Source organism: Chiloscyllium punctatum, chromosome 16 (genome assembly GCF_047496795.1).
Source record: "Chiloscyllium punctatum isolate Juve2018m chromosome 16, sChiPun1.3, whole genome shotgun sequence".
In the NCBI taxonomy this organism is placed as follows: Eukaryota; Metazoa; Chordata; class Chondrichthyes; order Orectolobiformes; family Hemiscylliidae; genus Chiloscyllium; species Chiloscyllium punctatum.
This window is the reverse complement of record NC_092754.1, coordinates 14,522,089-14,539,198: the sequence shown is the minus strand read 5'-3', so window position 1 is coordinate 14,539,198 and position 17,110 is coordinate 14,522,089. Positions and strand designations below refer to the sequence as shown.

The 17,110-nt window shown below is 41.1% G+C and overlaps 1 protein-coding gene across 3 annotated transcripts in view; it reads right to left on the bottom strand.

Moving 5' to 3' along the window:
• The window catches only part of prkcz (protein kinase C, zeta), a 428,930-nt gene that overhangs the window by 367,305 nt on the left and 44,515 nt on the right, over positions 1 to 17,110 (bottom strand). For all 3 annotated transcript variants that reach the window (XM_072586280.1, XM_072586279.1, XM_072586278.1), the window contains exon 2: positions 15,861 to 15,982. In XM_072586280.1, the coding sequence (XP_072442381.1) occupies positions 15,861 to 15,982 (122 nt within the window). The remainder of the gene's footprint in view (positions 1 to 15,860; positions 15,983 to 17,110) is intronic.

Here is a 17,110-nt window from a genome sequence, read left to right as displayed (position 1 = left end):
TGAATTAACCTTTTGTGCGGCAACTTATCAAACACAATACCATAGAAATAGAAGTTAGGCCATTCAGCCTATTGAGTCTGCTCCTCGATTCAATCATGGCTGTTATGTTTCTCAACTCCATTCTCCCACCTTCTTCCTGTAACTTTTAATATTCAAGAACCTCAAGTCTTAAATATACTCGATGACCTGGCCTCCACAGCTTTCTGTGGTAATGAATTCCATAGATTCACCATTCTCCAGCTGAAGAAGTTTCTCCTTATCTCTGTTCTAAAAGGTTTTCCCTTTACTCTTCCCTTATTCCCTCAGGTCCTAGTCTCTCCTATCAATGGAATCATCTTCCCAACATCCTCCCTGAGATATGGGGCCCAAAACTGCATACAATGCTCGAAGTGGGGTCTGACCAGAGCCTTACAGAGCCTCATAAGTACATGTTTGCTTTTATATTCAGGTCATCTCAAATTAAATGCCATCATTGCATTTGCCTTTCTGACAATTGACTTAAACACCTTCAGGAAGTCCAGATAAATTACATCTACAGCATTCCCATTATCCACTTTGCTTGTTGCTTCTTTGAAGAACACTCGCAAAATAGTCAAGTATGATTTGCCCTTCATGAAACCATGCTGACTCTGATTGATAGTGCTTTGACTTTTCAAACATCCTGATACTACTTCCTTGATAATTATTTCAAACACTTTCCCAGCAACAGATGGTAAACCAACTGGTCAGCAATTACGCACAGTTTGCCTCCCTCCTTTTTTGAATATGGGTGTTTTATTAGCCATTTTCCAATCCATTGGAACCTTTTCTAAGTCCAGGGAATTTTGGAATATTGTAACCAATGGATCTGCTAGCCCTGCTACTACTTCCTTTAATATTCTCAGATACAGGCCATCAGGCCCAGGGGACTTATCTGTCCTCAATCCCAGTAGATTGCTTAGTACCTTTTCCCTATTGATTGTTCTAAGTCCTTTCTTATCTACAACTCCTGACTTCCCCGTTCCAACAGGAATGGTAGTACTGTCCTCCGTGAAAATATCAGCATCCAAGATTCAGCATCTTTGTCAACTCAGTGTTGCCCACTATGAACTCTCCAGATTCATCTACCAAGGGACCAACATTCACATTAGCAACTCCTTTTCCTTTTATATACCTATAGAAGCTTCTGCTATTATTTTTGATATATTGTGCTAGTTTTCTTTCATAATTTATCTTAACTCTTAATTTTTTAGTATCCCTTTGTGTTCAAAAGTTTCCCAATCTGCCATCCTGCCACTGGCCTTGCAATATGGTATACCTTAGCTTTTGACTTCATGTTGTCCTTGACCTTATTGTTTAGCTATGAATTTTTTTTTTCCCCACTTACCATCTTTCATTCTCATTGGAATACAGAGTCATAGTGATTTACAGCATGGAAACAGACCCTTTGGTCCAACTTGTCCATGGCAGCTAGATACCCTAAATCAATCTAGTCCCATTTGAAAGCACCTAGCTCATATCCTTCTCAACTCTTCCTATTCAGAAACACATCCCATTGCCTTTTAAAATGGTGAGATTGTACCAGCCTCCACTATTTCCTCTGGCAGCTCATTCCATTCACACACTACCCTGTATGAAAAAGTTGCCCCTTAGATCCCTTGGAAATCTTTCCCCTCTCACCCTTGTCATCTTGTTTCACACTATATTCCAAAACTGGCCAAACCAATATCCTGTACAGCTGCAAAATGGCTTCCCAACTACTATATTCAATGCTCAGACCAACAATGCAAAGCATACCAAATGCCTTCTTCACTATTCTATCTAGCAGAGATTCCACTTTCAAGGGACATATGAACCCGCAGTCCAAGGTCTCTTTGTTCAGCAACACTCCCTAGGATCTTGCCATTAAGTGTGTAATTCCTGCCCCGATTTGCCTGTCCAAAATGCAGCAGCTCATATTTATCCAAATTAAACACCAACCGCCATTCCTTGGCCCATTGGACAATCTGGTCAAGATCCTGTTGTAATCTGAGGTAACCCTCTTCACTGTCCACTACACCACCAATTTTGGTGGCATCTGCAAACTTACTAACTATACTCCTATGTTCACGTACAAAACATTTATGCCAATGACCTAGCTCCGATCCTTGTGATGCACCACTGGTCACAGGCCTCTAGTCCAAAAAGCTACTCTCCACCACCACCCTCTGGTCTACCTTTGAGCCAGTTCTGTATCAAAATGGCTAGTTCTCCCTGTATTCCATGTGATCAAACCTTGTTATCCAGTCTACCACGAGAAACTTTGTCGAACACCTTACTTAAGTCTGTACAGGTCACATCTACTGCTCTGCCTTCAATCATTTGTTGCTTAAAAAATAACTCAACCAAGTTTGTGAGACATTTCTCATGCACAACGCCATGTGGACTATCCCTCATCAATCCTTGCCTTTCCAAATACATGTAAACCCTGCTCCTCAGGATTCCCTCCAAAAAGTTGCCCACCACTGATGTCAGGCTCACCTGTCCATTGTTGCCTGGCTTTTCCTTACCACCTTTCTTAAATAGTGGCACCACGTTAGCCAACCTCCAGTCTTTTGTCACCTCACCTGTGACGAATGATATAAATACCTCAGCAAGGGGCCCAACAAGCACTTCCCTAGCTTCCCACAGAGTTCTAGGGTACACCTGATCAGATCATGGGGATTTATCCATGTTGATGCATTTTAAGACATCCAACACTTCCTCCTGTGTAACAGACATTTTTCAAAATGTCACCATCGATTTCCCCACATTTTGTATCTTCCATGTCCTTCTCTATAGTAAACACTGATGCAAAATACTCATTTATTATGTCCCCCACCTCCTGCAGTTCCACACACAAGCGGTCGTGCTGATCTTTGAGGGGTCCTATTCTCTCCCTAGTTACCCTTTTGTCCTAAATGTATTTTTAAAATCCCTTGAGATTCTCCTTAATCGTATTTGCCAAAACCATCTCGTGCCCCTTTTTTGCCCTCCTGATTACACTCTAAGGATTTACTCAATCTCCGCTGTCGATAGCTGACATATGCCGTCTCCTTTTTATTGACCAAAATCTCAATTTCTCTCGTCATCCAGCATTCCCTATACCTACTGGCCTTGCCTTGTCATTCATCGCAAACAGTGTCTCTGGACTGTTGAAGGCTTCCCAATTTCCAGCTGTCCCTTTACATGCGAACATCTGCCCCCAATCAGCTTTTGAACATTCTTGCCTAATACCATCAAAGTTGGCCTTCCTCCAATTTAGAACTTCAACTTTTTGAGCTGGTCTATCCTTTTCCATCACTATTTTAAAGCTAATAGAATTATGGTCGCTAGTGCCAAAGGGCTCCCCCAGTGACACTTCAGTCACCTGCCCTGCCTTATTTCCCAAGAGTAGATCAAGTTTCGCACCTTCTCTAGTAGGTAGACCCACAAATTGAATCAGAACATTTTCTTGTAGACACTTAACAAATTCCTCTCCATCTGAACCTTTAACACTATGGCAGTCCCAGCCTATGTTTGGAAAGTTAAAATCCCCTACCAAAGCCTCCCTATTATTCTTACAGATAACTGAGTTCTCCTTACAAATTTGTTTCTCAATTTCCCTCTGACTATTGTGGGATTTAAAGCACAATCCCAATAAGGTATTCATCCCTTTCTTATTTCTCAGCTCCATCCAAACAACTTCCCTGGACGTATGTATTCCCAGGAATATCCTCCCTAAGTATAGCAGTGAAGCTGTCCCTTATCGGAAATGCCATCCCCCTCCTCTCTTGCCCCCCTTTATCTTATTAAGCTGCCAGTCCTGTCCATCCTTGAGACATGTCCCGATAATTGCTATGACATCCCAGTCCCATGCTCCTAACTAATGGCATGAGTTCATCTGCCTTCCCTGTTCGGCCTCCTGCATTGAAATAAATGCAGTTTAGTTTACCTCATTCTCTTTGTTCCTGCCTTCCCTGGCTGTTTGACTTGCTCTTTTTTCCAAATGTACCAATCTCAGACTAGTCTCTTTCCTCACTATCTTCCTGAGTCCCATCACTAGTTTAAATACTCCTGAGCACCTCGAGCAAATCTCCCTGCCAGTATATTAGTCCCCTTCCAATTCATACGCAATCTATCCTTCTTGTACAGGTCACTTCTAACCCAGAAGAGATTCCAATAATCAAAAAATGTTAACCTTACTCCGCTGCACTAACTCTTGGCCACTGTCTTTGCATTCATCTGCTCTATCAAACCATTCCTGCCTTCACTAGCTCTTGGCACCAAGAGTAATCCAGATATTACTACCCTTGAGGACCTCCTTTTTAAAATTCATGCCTAACTTTCTATATTCTCCCTTCAGAATCTCATCCTTTTTCTTTCCTATGTTATTGGTTCCAACGTGTACAATGATCTCCTGTTGGTCCCACTCCGCTTTGAGAATATTCTGCAGTCTCTCAAAAGATATCCTTGATCCTGGCACCAGGAAGGCAAAACACCATTGTGATTTCTCGCTGTCGGCAGCAGAAACGTCTGTCAATGCTTCTGACTAGACAGTCCCCTACCACAATCGCTTGGAACCGGACATACCACTCACTACTTTAGAGCCATTCTCGGTACCAGAAACTTGGACATTTGTGCTGCAATTCCGAATCTATCAGCTCCTACATTTTCCAAAACAGCATACTTGTTTGTAATGGGAATAGCCACAGGAGACTCCTGCACTACTTGCCTCCCTCTCCTACCTTTCCTGGCGACAACCCATCCAACTGACTGTTTCAGTAGCTTTTCTCCCTTCCAATAACTGCCGTTCATCACACCCACAGCTCCTGCCAATTCTTCACTGCCTGTAACTGCCGCTCCAACCGATCTATGTGATCTGATAGGATTCGCAATCAAACACATTTATTGCTATCATAATCAAGAGTAACATAGAAATTCTCCCTCATCTCCCACATTCAACAGAAATAGCACATCACTCTCCTAAAGGCCAGCTTTGCACCTTATTCTACAGAAAATTGCAGAATCTTACTGCTCCAGGCTAACTTATTACCACGTTTTACATTTTTGAAGTTTAGTCAAGAGATTGACCTCAATAAAACATCAACCAAAAATAACCCACACTATTCATTATTTAAAAAGACAGCTAGATTACACGTAAAAACGATGTAATTATCTGCTCCTGTGCTGTCAGCTCTCCCCCACATGCTCCTCCAAGGTCAGCTGCAAATTTCACTGTTCGTTAATTATTCTTAGATCCATACTGATGTCCAGAAATACTTAAACTCAAAAGGCAATAGCTGTGCTGAGTCCCTGCTGTGCCAGACAGCAGTGTAGAGGTTTCTTTCTCTGTTTCTCTTCACTGACCATATGGCCACTGTCTTTGTTCTCGTCCTCCTTTTTAAATGCTTTTGTTTTGATCTTTTTTTTGTTCCAAAGTAATGCAGCAGTTTATAAAACAGTAATTATTGCTCATGTAATTCAAGGAATTCACCTTTAACACCTAAGATATCTCAAAAAAAAAAGGAGAAACTCTTACATCCAAACTTTTTTCCTGTCCTCCATCTTGATAAACCCGGAATGTTATTTTAGTTATGAGGAATTGAGTAGCTACTTAAACATCTGCCACTGTTTATCTGCTGTCTTATCATTTCACCTTCTCGCCCAATCTACCCAGGCCAAATCTGTCCTCATGCCTATGTAATTTCCTGTAGTTAATTCCAGAACACTACTGTGGGAGTCCATTTTCTCACCCCTGACCTGAATTTTGAATTTTATCATACTATGGTCACCACTCCCCGTGTCGTCCAGTTCCCACCTCAGTCGAAGCAAAATGCTCAGAGACATTGTATAGTTTTACCTTCGTCATCTTTATTCTGGGACCTGGAGGGAGGGAGAGAATGATCGCTCATGTGCACAGGGACATGAGTTCTCTGTCCTCTCTGGAACAGCAGTTTCCTGAATGAATTATATCGTCACTTACAGTGAGGAGCATCCAGATAAAGCAACATACATATTGATTGGGTGACTGTTACAATCAGTGAGTGTTAATAGTAAAGATTAAGCCATCTGCTGTTATGCAATGAATGTTGTTAACTGGTTTCACAATGAATACTTTTCCCCTTGTTAACTCACTTTATGCTTCCAATATTGTTGAATGGCTCTACATAATGAATGCTTTTTCACCTTGTTAATCCATTAACATTGCCTCCAGCACCCTATTGTTAACTGCAAGTTCTTATCTGATCTGAGTCATGCTCAGCTGAACCTCTTGTTTCACAAAATTTAACTCTTTCCCTACTTGCCCATATCTGACACGCATTCTCACCTGAAGGATCCTTAACTTGGATGTCATCAATTAATCTCTCTTCAATACACAATATCAAATCCATAGTAGCCTGTTTCTCTAATGCAAACAAACAGCTATCCTTGCTGATTTGATTCTTCCAATCTATGTGCATGATAAAAATCATCTATAATTATTGCTGTTCCTTTTTTGCAAGCCTCTAGTATTTCCTGCTTTACACTGTAGAACTATTTGGGACTGATAGATTACTCCTACCAAGTACTTTTTCCCTTTGTTGTTTCATATTTCGACCCTGACAGATTCATCTTGATTGCCTGTGCTTATGCCATTTCTCATGACAGCAGTGACCTCTTCCTTCCAAGGCCGTACCGCTTCATCTTCCTTTCAGTCGAACTTTCCAAAACGCTGAGTACCCCGGATATTCAATTCACAGACCTGATGTCCTTGTAAGCACGTCTCAGTAATTGCTACCAGATCGTACCCATTTGTTTCTATGTGCACTATTAACTAATTAATTCTGTTTCGCATGCTTTGTGCATTTATTTACAGAGCTCTTAAGTTTGTTCCACTGTTAAATTTCCCTACTTTTTAAAAAAATTTCTTGGTGCATAAAGACACCTGTTCTGTCCCTCACCTTTATGGTCTGGTAACCATCTGCATTCTCATCTCCTCTACGTTGTTTTTTTTTTAATTTTCCCCCCATTTAGTTTAAAGCCATGTGGAAGTCTTCTAAAGACTAGTTGATTAGAGTGAAGGCCAGGCATGTTCTTGTCAAAATAAAAGGACAGGAATGGTAAGACTTGGGACCCTATGATGACAGGGGAAATTATCAGTTTAGTCAAAAAAAAGGAAGCACACCCAAAGTCCAGACAATTAAAAACAAATTCTTTGAAGAATATACGAAAAGTAGGAAGGAGCTTAAACAGGGAGTTAGGAGAACTATAAGGAGCTATGAAATGTATCTGTGGCGAGAAATCAGAAAGTTAATGTTTCGAGTCAAATGACTTTTTCCTATCTATCATCAGTTCTGAGGAAATGTTAGTGTATGCGCGAAAGATAGAATGAGGGAAGAGGGTAAGGAGTAAACAATAGGTGGGAATAGAGCCCAAAGTGAGAGAGAGAAGAAAAAAGATTTACAAGGATATTGCCTGGGTTGGAGGATTTGAGTTACAGGTCGATGCTGAATAGACTGAAGCTGTTTTCCGTGCAGCATTGGAGGCTGAGGGACGATCATACAGAAGTTTATATAATCATGAGGGGCACAGATATGGTGAATAGACAAGGTGGGGGAGTCCAGACCAAGAGGACATAGGTTTAGGGTGAGAGGAGAAAGATTCAAAAGGGGACCTAAGGCGCAACATTTTGCATAGAAAGTGGTCCATGTATGGAATGAGCTGCTAGAGGAAGTGGTGGAGGCGGGTACAATTACAACATTTAAAAGGCATCTGCATGGATGCATGAATAGGAAGGGTTTACAGGGATATGGGCCAAGTGCTGGCACATAGGACTAGATTAGGTTAAGATATCTGGTCGACATAGACGAGTTGGACTGAAGGGTCTGTTTTCCCGCTGTAGAACTCTGACTCTATAGCTCTTGGACAGATGAAGGAATGGATAACAATCTGGCTAGAAGGGTGAAGAGCTATTAATGGGGACTGAGTGGCTAATAATGGATTATATTTAATAGCAGACTGTGAGATAACACCAGATGTGGGGGGATTGGGGTCCCTACCCTCCCTTCTCAGACACATATTCCCCTCCTTTCCCTTGTCAGCCTTCCGCAGGGACCTTTCCTTCTGGACGTCCTGGTCTCCTCTTCCTTTACTCCCAACACACCCAACAGCAACACAGCACCTTCCCCAGCAACGGCAGAAGGTTTCACATCCAAACATTTACTTCCTTCCTCCTCAGTATCGAAAGGCCCAAACACACCTTCAAGGTGAAGTAGTGCTTTACCTGCACTCACATAATCTACATTTCCTGCTCACCATGTGGTCTATTCTACATTGGGGGGATAAAGGTATAAACGAGGTGAACTACATTCTGTCTGCAAAAAAGGCTCGTGTGCTTTCAGTTGCCTGCCACCTCAGCACACCATCCTGTTCCCAGACCAATATCTCATCTCAGGCTTGCTGCAGTGCTCCAGCAAAGCTCAGTGCAAGTTGGAAGAACAACACTTCATTTCCACCTGGGGACCCTGCAGCCTTCTGGACTCAGTATCGAGTTAATCAGCTCTCTCATGTCCTCACTCAAACCCCCACACAGCTGATTTTGTTATCTCACAGTCTGCTATTAAACATAACCCATTGCTAGATATTAACAGTCTCCATAAATAGCTATTCACCCTCCCAGCCTTTTCATTCTTTTGTCTGTCCAACTGTTCTTATCTCTTTGCGTTCAATCCCCATCTATCATTTACTCCTTTCCCCCTACCTTCTGCATATCAATCAACACTTCCCTAGCTACCATCAGTTCTGATGATGAGTCAGTTGACTTGAAATGTTAACGCTGACTTCTTTCCACAGTTGCTGCCAGGCCTGCTGAGCTTTTCCGGCAATTTCTGTTTATCTTTCTGATTTACAGCATCCTCAGTTCTTTCAGTTTTTATAGGCTATGAAATGTTCTTGGCCAGCAGTGTTAAGGAGAATCCCGAGGCATAAATTAGGAACAAGAGTGTAGCTGGAGAAAGATTAGGCCCACTCAAGGATAAAGGAGGGAAGTTCTGAGTAGAGCCAGAGGTAGTAATTAAGAACATGCTTGATTGAAGCGGTGTGGACTTAATGTTGGGCCGAAGGGCCTGTTTCCACTCTGTAAATAATCTAATCTAATCTAATCTAATAAGGGATATTGAGGTTAGGGAAAGGTATGGGAATACTCTCAATGAAGGGGGAAGTGCTGGGTGTCTTGAAATGCATCAAGGTAGATAGGTCCCCAGGATCCTATGGGAGGTAAGGGAGGAAATAGAAGGGGCTTGGACAGGTATCTTTGCATACTCTTCAGCCTCTGACAGGGTTCCAGAGGATTGGAGAGTGGCAGGTGTTGTTTCTTTGTTTTGGAAGGACAACAGAAATAATCCAGGTACTTACAGGCCAGTGAGCCTGATGTCAGTGGTGGGAAGCTACTGGAGAAGATAACGTGAGGCTGGGATTATTCACATTTGGAAGTGAATGGACTTGTTAGTGATAAGCGTCAAGGGTTTGTGCTGGGAAGGTCATATTTAACCAATTTAATTGAGCTTTTTGAGGAAGTGACAAGAATGATTGATGAGCAAAGGGTAGTGGATGGCATCTAAGTGGACTTTAGTAAGGTGTTTGATAAAGTACTTCATGGCAAGCTGGTACAGAAGGTACAGACTCATGGGATCTGGCATGAGCTGACTGGAAAGATAGATACAAAACTAGTCTTGTCATCAAAGACCGTAACGGTGGAAGGGTGTTTTCAGATTGAAAAAGAGTAACTTGTGAATTTTTGCAACATTCAGTGCTGGAACCTTGGTTGCTTGCAATATATAAATAAATAATATGGAAGACAACGTCAGTGGTCTGATTACTAAATTGGCAGATGGCACCAAATCAGTGGAGTTGCAGATTCTGAGGCAGATTGTCGAAGGTTACAGTGGGATATAGATAGATCACAGATTTGGGCAGAGAAATGGCAGATTGAGTTTAATCTGGACAAATGCAAGGTGATACATTTTGAAAGATCAAATTCAGGTGTGGATTATCCAATAAATGGCAGAACCCTTAGGAGCATTGAACTACACAGGGACCTGGATGTACAGGTCGACAGATCCCAGAAAGTGGCAACACAGGTGTTCAAGGAGGCATACGCCACCCTTGCCTTCACTGGCTAGAGCCTTGAATATAAAAGTTGGCAAGCCATGTTACAACAGTACAAAAAAACTTTAACTCAGCCACATTGTCAATATTGCATGTAGTTCAGGTCGCCACACTTCCAGAAGAATGCGGATGCTTTGAAGGAGGTGTAAAGATGGAGAGGTTGGATAAATTTGAACCGTTTTCACTGGAAAGATGAAGCTGAGGGGTGACCTGGTAGAGGCCTCCAAAATTATAAGGGACATAGATGGGGGGAAAAGTTAATTGCAAGAGGACACAGATTCAAGATGACAGGGGGAATGTTTAGGGAAGAAATGTGGGGAAAATATTTCACACAGAGCGTGATGGGTGCCTGGAATGCAGTGGAGATGGTGGAATCAGACACATTGACAACATTTAAGGGGTAGCTTGATTGAAGCATGAACTTGAGGCAGAGGATAGAAACCTCCAAAATAATCCTTTCTTTAAGAGCATTATACGATTGATCTACTTTCAATGCCCTTATCCACCTACCAAAACTACGTTGTTTGATCCTTTCACACTCTACGTACATTTGACCAGATTCCCTCCTGAGAATCCTAAACGTTGTCTCCTAGGCTTCTGGTACTAGCTTACATGCACTCAGGGGCAGCATGATGGCTCAGCAGTGTCAGGGTCCCAGGTTCAATTTCACCTTCAGATGACTGCGTGGAGTTTACGCATTCTCCCAGCGTCTGCTTGAGTTTCCTCCAAGAGTTTTGGTTTCTTCCTGCAGTCCAAGGATATGCAGGTTAGATAGATTGGCCATGTTAAATTGCCCAGTGATATGCAGGCTAGGTGGATTAGCCATGGGAAATGCAGGGTTACAGGGATGTGAGTGGGATGTTCCTCTCAAGATCGGCATGAACTTGATGGTCTGAATGACCTGCTTCCACATTATATGATTTGCATGACAAGATGGCAATTTTCACCTCCTCACATTCCCCAGATACCTCCTCCGACAGGGAGCCATATACCTCACTAACATTACTTACCAACTTAGTTTAGATCAACAACATCCATATGGTCACCGGCTGTTTCATTTGTTTAGCCACTTGCTCAAATGAAAAAAGTTTCTACATACTCATCAAACTTAGGTAATGCTTGAACATATTTAAATATCACTGAAAAGAGACATGCTGTTGAAGATTTTCTGCTTCTACTCATCAGAACAGAACCACAGGAATGCCAAAACACAAAGAAAACAACAGATTGTGCAGCATGAAAAAGAGGGCGTTCATTGGTTGGCCCCTCACCTGACTGCTAATCAATCCCAAACGTAGTAAGAATTGCACTAACATCTAAATTTAAGATCAAAATCACACAACACCAGGTTAACTTTGTCCAGCCCAGTCCAGTCCAACACCAGCACCTCCACATCATAATTTATGATCAGTACAGCAGGTCAGGCAGCATCCGAGGAGCAGGAGGTTCAATATGGAGGGCATAAGCCCTTCATCAGGACTTACGCCCGAAACACCGACTCTCCTGCTCCTCGGACGCTGTCTGACCTGTTGTGCATTTTCAGCACCACACTTTCGACTCTGATCGCTAGCATCTGCAGTCCTCACTTCCTCATAATTGAAGATCAGTCACGCTCATAGTGTAGCTCACTTACAAGTGTAGCTCACTTACAAGTGACACAAATAACAGAAACTTACATGCAGGCTATATCCTTTGCTCACAGAGAGCATGTTCATGCATTGTGCTTTTATTAAGCAAACAAAAACTGAGGGAACAGTCATTCCACTGCATTCCCCTTGGCAATGCCATGACCACTGAGCTGACTTTCCAGATTCAAATGCAAACAAAACCTTAGCCATTAAGTTTGCCTTGGTGCATTCTTCATGGCAATGCCGTGATCAGCCTGAGATGACTTACCAACTACAGTGAAATTACAATGAGTCAAATCCAGATAATCCAAACCTACAAGCCATTTCCATTATCAGGAGTTCAAATAAAGAATACCCGTGATGAACCAAAGTTGCAGATTGGCAACGCCAGATTTGCTAGAGCACAAAATCACAGATAGACCTGCAGCAAAGGATGGCTCAACTGAATAAAAACAACTTATCATTTTCTGCACAGTGAATAACCAGCAGTTATGGCAGCAATAACATAATTAGCTGTGAAGTAGTCATGCCTAGGTCCTACAAAAAGATGCATCGAGAGACAATTTTAATATGGATTAGACCAGACCATTTTACTGGCTTTTACCAGATCACACTGCAATGTTCTAAGCTGAACTATGCATCGGTGCTAAGAGAAGCAAGGAACACATCACTCATTCATTCATTCACTGGCAACTGCAATTACTTTTACATTTGGGGCTGAAGGTGGTCACAGGAAAAGATGAATGGTGTGTTGGTGAGGCAGCGCGAATTTTGCTGGTTTCCGCTTTTTCTCAGTGACAAGTCACCAGGTGCTTGATGCCTTCCCAGGTGCTCCTCTTTCATTTGGAAGGGCTTTGGGCCAGTGATTCCCAGGTGTCTGTGGGAATGCTGAACTTCACCAGTGAGACCTTGAGGATATCACTGAAGCATTTCCTCTATCCAGCTGGGGCTCATCTGCCATGTCACCACCATGATCTTCACAAACATGGATGGCACAGATAAACCTGCTGCTTGTCTTAGTGAAGCCCAAGATTCCATAGTGCTTCACAAATAGGTTAAGAAAGATCATCTCTATGACCTCCAGCATTTTTGAGATATAGATCAGGAAAATGGACAAGATTTCAATCAAGGTTTACTCGCTGAACTGGAAGGTTCATTTTCAGACGTTTCGTCACCCTACTAGGTAACATCTTCAATGGGCTTTCTGCTTTCTATATATATTTGGGTTTCTTTGAATTGGTGATGCCATTTCCTGTGGTGATGTCATTACCTGTTTGTTTTCTCAGAGGGGATAGTAGATGGGGTCGAACTCTATATTTAGACCCCATCTACCACCCCGAGGATAAGAACAGGAAATGACATCACCAACCCAAAAGAAACCCAAACATATAAATAGCAGAAACCATCAGCAGTGTTTCGCCCAAAGGCCCACTGAAGATATTCCCTGTCGGGTGACAAAACGTCTGGAAATGAACCTTCCAGCTCAGCGAGCAAATCTGGATGTAGCTCAACCTGAGCTACAAACCTTCTCAAAACTCGCTAACGTTTACCCATTCACCCTTGCATTTCCCAAGCTGAAACCGCAAAAGCTGTAAAGATAAACTGGGATTTCATAGTCTAAAAGGTGATGATGCTATCACTTTAAAAAAAGTTATTTTGTCCCTTTTTTGAAGAGAGATCGTAAAAGCACAGGTGCCAAAGAGTCTACTTTAACAATGGAAGGGGAGTGGCCAGTTTTCCAAGATCAGGTTTTTTATATTTTGTTTTAGCTGGAGCAGTCACACACGTCAGAGTCCAGAAGCGACGCAAGCTTCAGTGAAGAATTCCTGTATCTTTCTCTGAAATCTCTCTCTAGATGTTGTTCCCTCCTGTCTGAGAGAGTTTGTGTTTGAATTTAACCTTTTGCCAAGGGGTGCGTTTATGGGATGTTACTGTATTGGAACAGTTAATTAGCAATAGTTATCAGGTCTATTAAGTTTTCCATTAGTTAACTTATTCTAAATTCCACTTTCTTTTGCACATGCTCCGACTGTAGTGTTTAAGTAAATTCTGTTTTGCTTAAGACTGAGTGGTTTGACCAGTTATATCACACCTGGAACACCCACTTCACATCTGCCTTTAAATTAAGGAAAGATTAGAGTCTAGGCTACCTTCTTAGAATATTCTGAAGGGGTCTGACCTGGTCCATAACAACAAACATGTGGAAAATATTTTTGACTGTATTAGTGACATGGTGGACAATTTTGCACTCATCTGAAGACAGAACTTCAAGCAGAAAAATAGGACTTCAGTTTTTACAGAGTTAACTCTCAATATTTTTCAGTGCCTTTCAGTGAACAAGGTCAGGCTATTGTGACAACACTGTCGCTATAAAATGGGCTTTTCATTATGGTTTCTTTTAAGAGAGATTGAATTAAGTATTAAGTATTGAGTAGTCTATGGTAAAGTAAACAACTTGTGGGACCTTGAAGCCTTTTTTAAAGTTGGAAGAGGCAGATCGGATGGGTGTGGCCAGCTCTCCCAGACCAGGATTTCAAGTTTTTTTTTTAGCTTAAAGCAGTTGCTGTTGGAGTCTGGGCAGGGTTGGCAGCTGCAGTAAATGTCCCTTTGCTGCTACTCTGAGTTTTCCTTTGATTTTTTTTTCTGTCTCTCTACCACAGGGTTACACAGGACTTCTGACTTTGCCTTTTTGCGAAGGGGTGTGTTTATGGGATGTTACTATATTGTAACAGCTAATGAGTAACAGTTACTCTATCTGTTAATCTGTTAAGTTTTCCAATCGAGTTAGGTTATTCTAAACGCTTCTTTCTCCTGCTGTATTTTAACTATAATGTGTGAATAAATTGTTTTGCTTAACAGAGTAGTTTGACCAGTCAAAATGCTTCTGGAACACAGCACTTCATCTTACTTTAAAGGCAAATATAAAAGGTAGGGTTTCAACTAATTTCTTAAATATTTGGAGAGGGTCTGGTCTGGTATAAACACGACTGTAACATGAACAAATTGAAACAAACAAAATAAGTGTTTTTGTTATATTTACTCGTTCACGGTCTTTATTTGCCTTCAAATGAATTCCATGTATAAAGAACAAAAATCGAGTTACATAAGGCTTTCCTCAACTATCTTGAAGCTCCACTTAATACATTTGTGGCTGGGCATCCTGTGTTTGCCTAATTATAATTTTACTGTATTGATTATCTTCTTCATATGGTTGTTGCTCCCCTTAAAAACTTGGTACACGTCCAATTCAGTCCTGATGGGTTATACTGAAAATCTTCAACAGCTTGTCTGTTTTTCTAGCGATACTTAAATGTTCTATACTACAAAGTGAATAAACATAGCAATACTAAACAAAAACTTGCTCTTTGTCTGCTTAGAAGATTTCTGATGACTGAGATTATAAAGTCTTATTGTAACATATAAGCAGGCACAGGACAGAATCTTAATTTCAGTTTTCAAGGACTTCAAAAGATTGAAATTTGCTTATTAATTTCAAGGCACATTTCAAAAGCATAAACCAGCAAGTGAAGCTGCCTGAAATTAATTTGTTGTTGGATATAGCAGCTCGCCTGGATACCATATCAAATGCTGAATTTAGTTGAAATTTCAAGTAAAAGGACATTTTTTTGAGAAATATTGCCTTGCCTTCCTTTAAGCTTTCATAGAACCAGGCAAACTTAAACAACCATAAGGAAAATTTCATCAACCCACCATTGAAATGGTTGCCACATACATAGCACGTGTTTGAACCCCAATGTCCAAGGGCAAAATTGGAGTTTAATGGTGTCTCTGTGGGGCTGTGGTAGTGTCCCTACTGAGTCAGAAGGTCCTGGTTCAAGATCTACCTAATCCAGAGGCAAGTAATGACATCTCTGAACAGGCTGATTGGAAAATAATCGAGAAAACAATATGTGAAGCCATGGAAGTAAAACACATCACTTATTCCAAGGCCTTTATGACTTACAAGATTTTGCAATTCTCCCCAATCACATTTTTTCCTGGTCTGCACTTTACCAACATCTCTCATTTGTTCAGTCTACAACTTTGTATTTGTTTACACTGTACAAAGCACAATTAAAATTGTTTATAAACAATAAGTTTTCTTACCTTCATTATCAATCCATTTCAGAGTAATAGGTTGATCCTGCTGTAAACTGCACATATCCCTCACTTCAGAGCACATTCCATCATAAGTGATCGTAGGATCAAAATCAGTAATAAGTATGTCTCTGTTGACAGCAAAAGTACAGCAATTTAGCAAAGTTTTTTCCACCATTCCTTAAATACAGATATTCATTTGCCTAATGGAAACCTCCATATTTTGGCATTTTAAAACAAACATGAACATTGTATGAAACACAAGCTAAATAATTAATTTATTTAGCTTATTCATAAACCTGTCAAAAATCATTCTCAGTAGAATGAACCACAGAATCACATGAAATGAAATAAACATTTTGCTTTATTCATATTAAAGTGCCAGAATGTATGTTTGAAACAACATTGTGTGGCTTTTACGAAGGGCCATGAAATAAGAATTATAGTGAGTAAACACTCCAATTACATCTTTTGCTTTATCCATGCACTAGAATTCTGTGTACTATTTATGGAGGAAACAGAACATGGACAATGTAGCACAATACAGGTTCTTTGGCCCTCAATGTTGTGCCAGCTTAAAATCTTTTATACGGTGGCTTAAGTGTGAAAAGCCTTCAAGCTTTGACTCAGATAAGGATTTTGTTTAAAAACTGGCAAATGAGTAAAAACAGGTCAGTGTGAAAACAGCCTTACAGAGTCCATGTTCATTCTGTTTTCAGTTAGCTGATTATTTTGTAGCAGCCACAAGGAGGTTATCACTTGCTACAATGTCCTTGGGAGATACAGAAAATGGCGACATGGTACGGTTTCTCATTTCTGGCCAATGACGTTAACTGAGAGAACACGTGCACTAACCATTGAATGAGATATGGTTATGGCTTTTCTCACCCAAATCAGATAACTTCACATTTATCATTACACTAACTCTAATGCCAAAAATTGTCATACGGATAAGCTCGGAGAGCTTCCTCTAGCCATACACAACAATACTACTATAAATACAAGGCAGAGTGGTTTTGCAATAGAGAATGTATATACCAATGTACTAAAGCCCTTTGAGGGCATAAAAGTAAGATGTTGTGTATTTGATTTTTAATGGGCATTCAAAAGGTGCTACATAAATGGTTACTGCATGGAATAAGGACTTATAGCACTGGAAGTGATATGTGTGTTATATTTGGCAAATAGGGAACAAAGAATCTGGGTAAATGGGTCGTGTTCCGGTTGGTGACCTCTAAGTCACAGAGTGGCACTGGGAT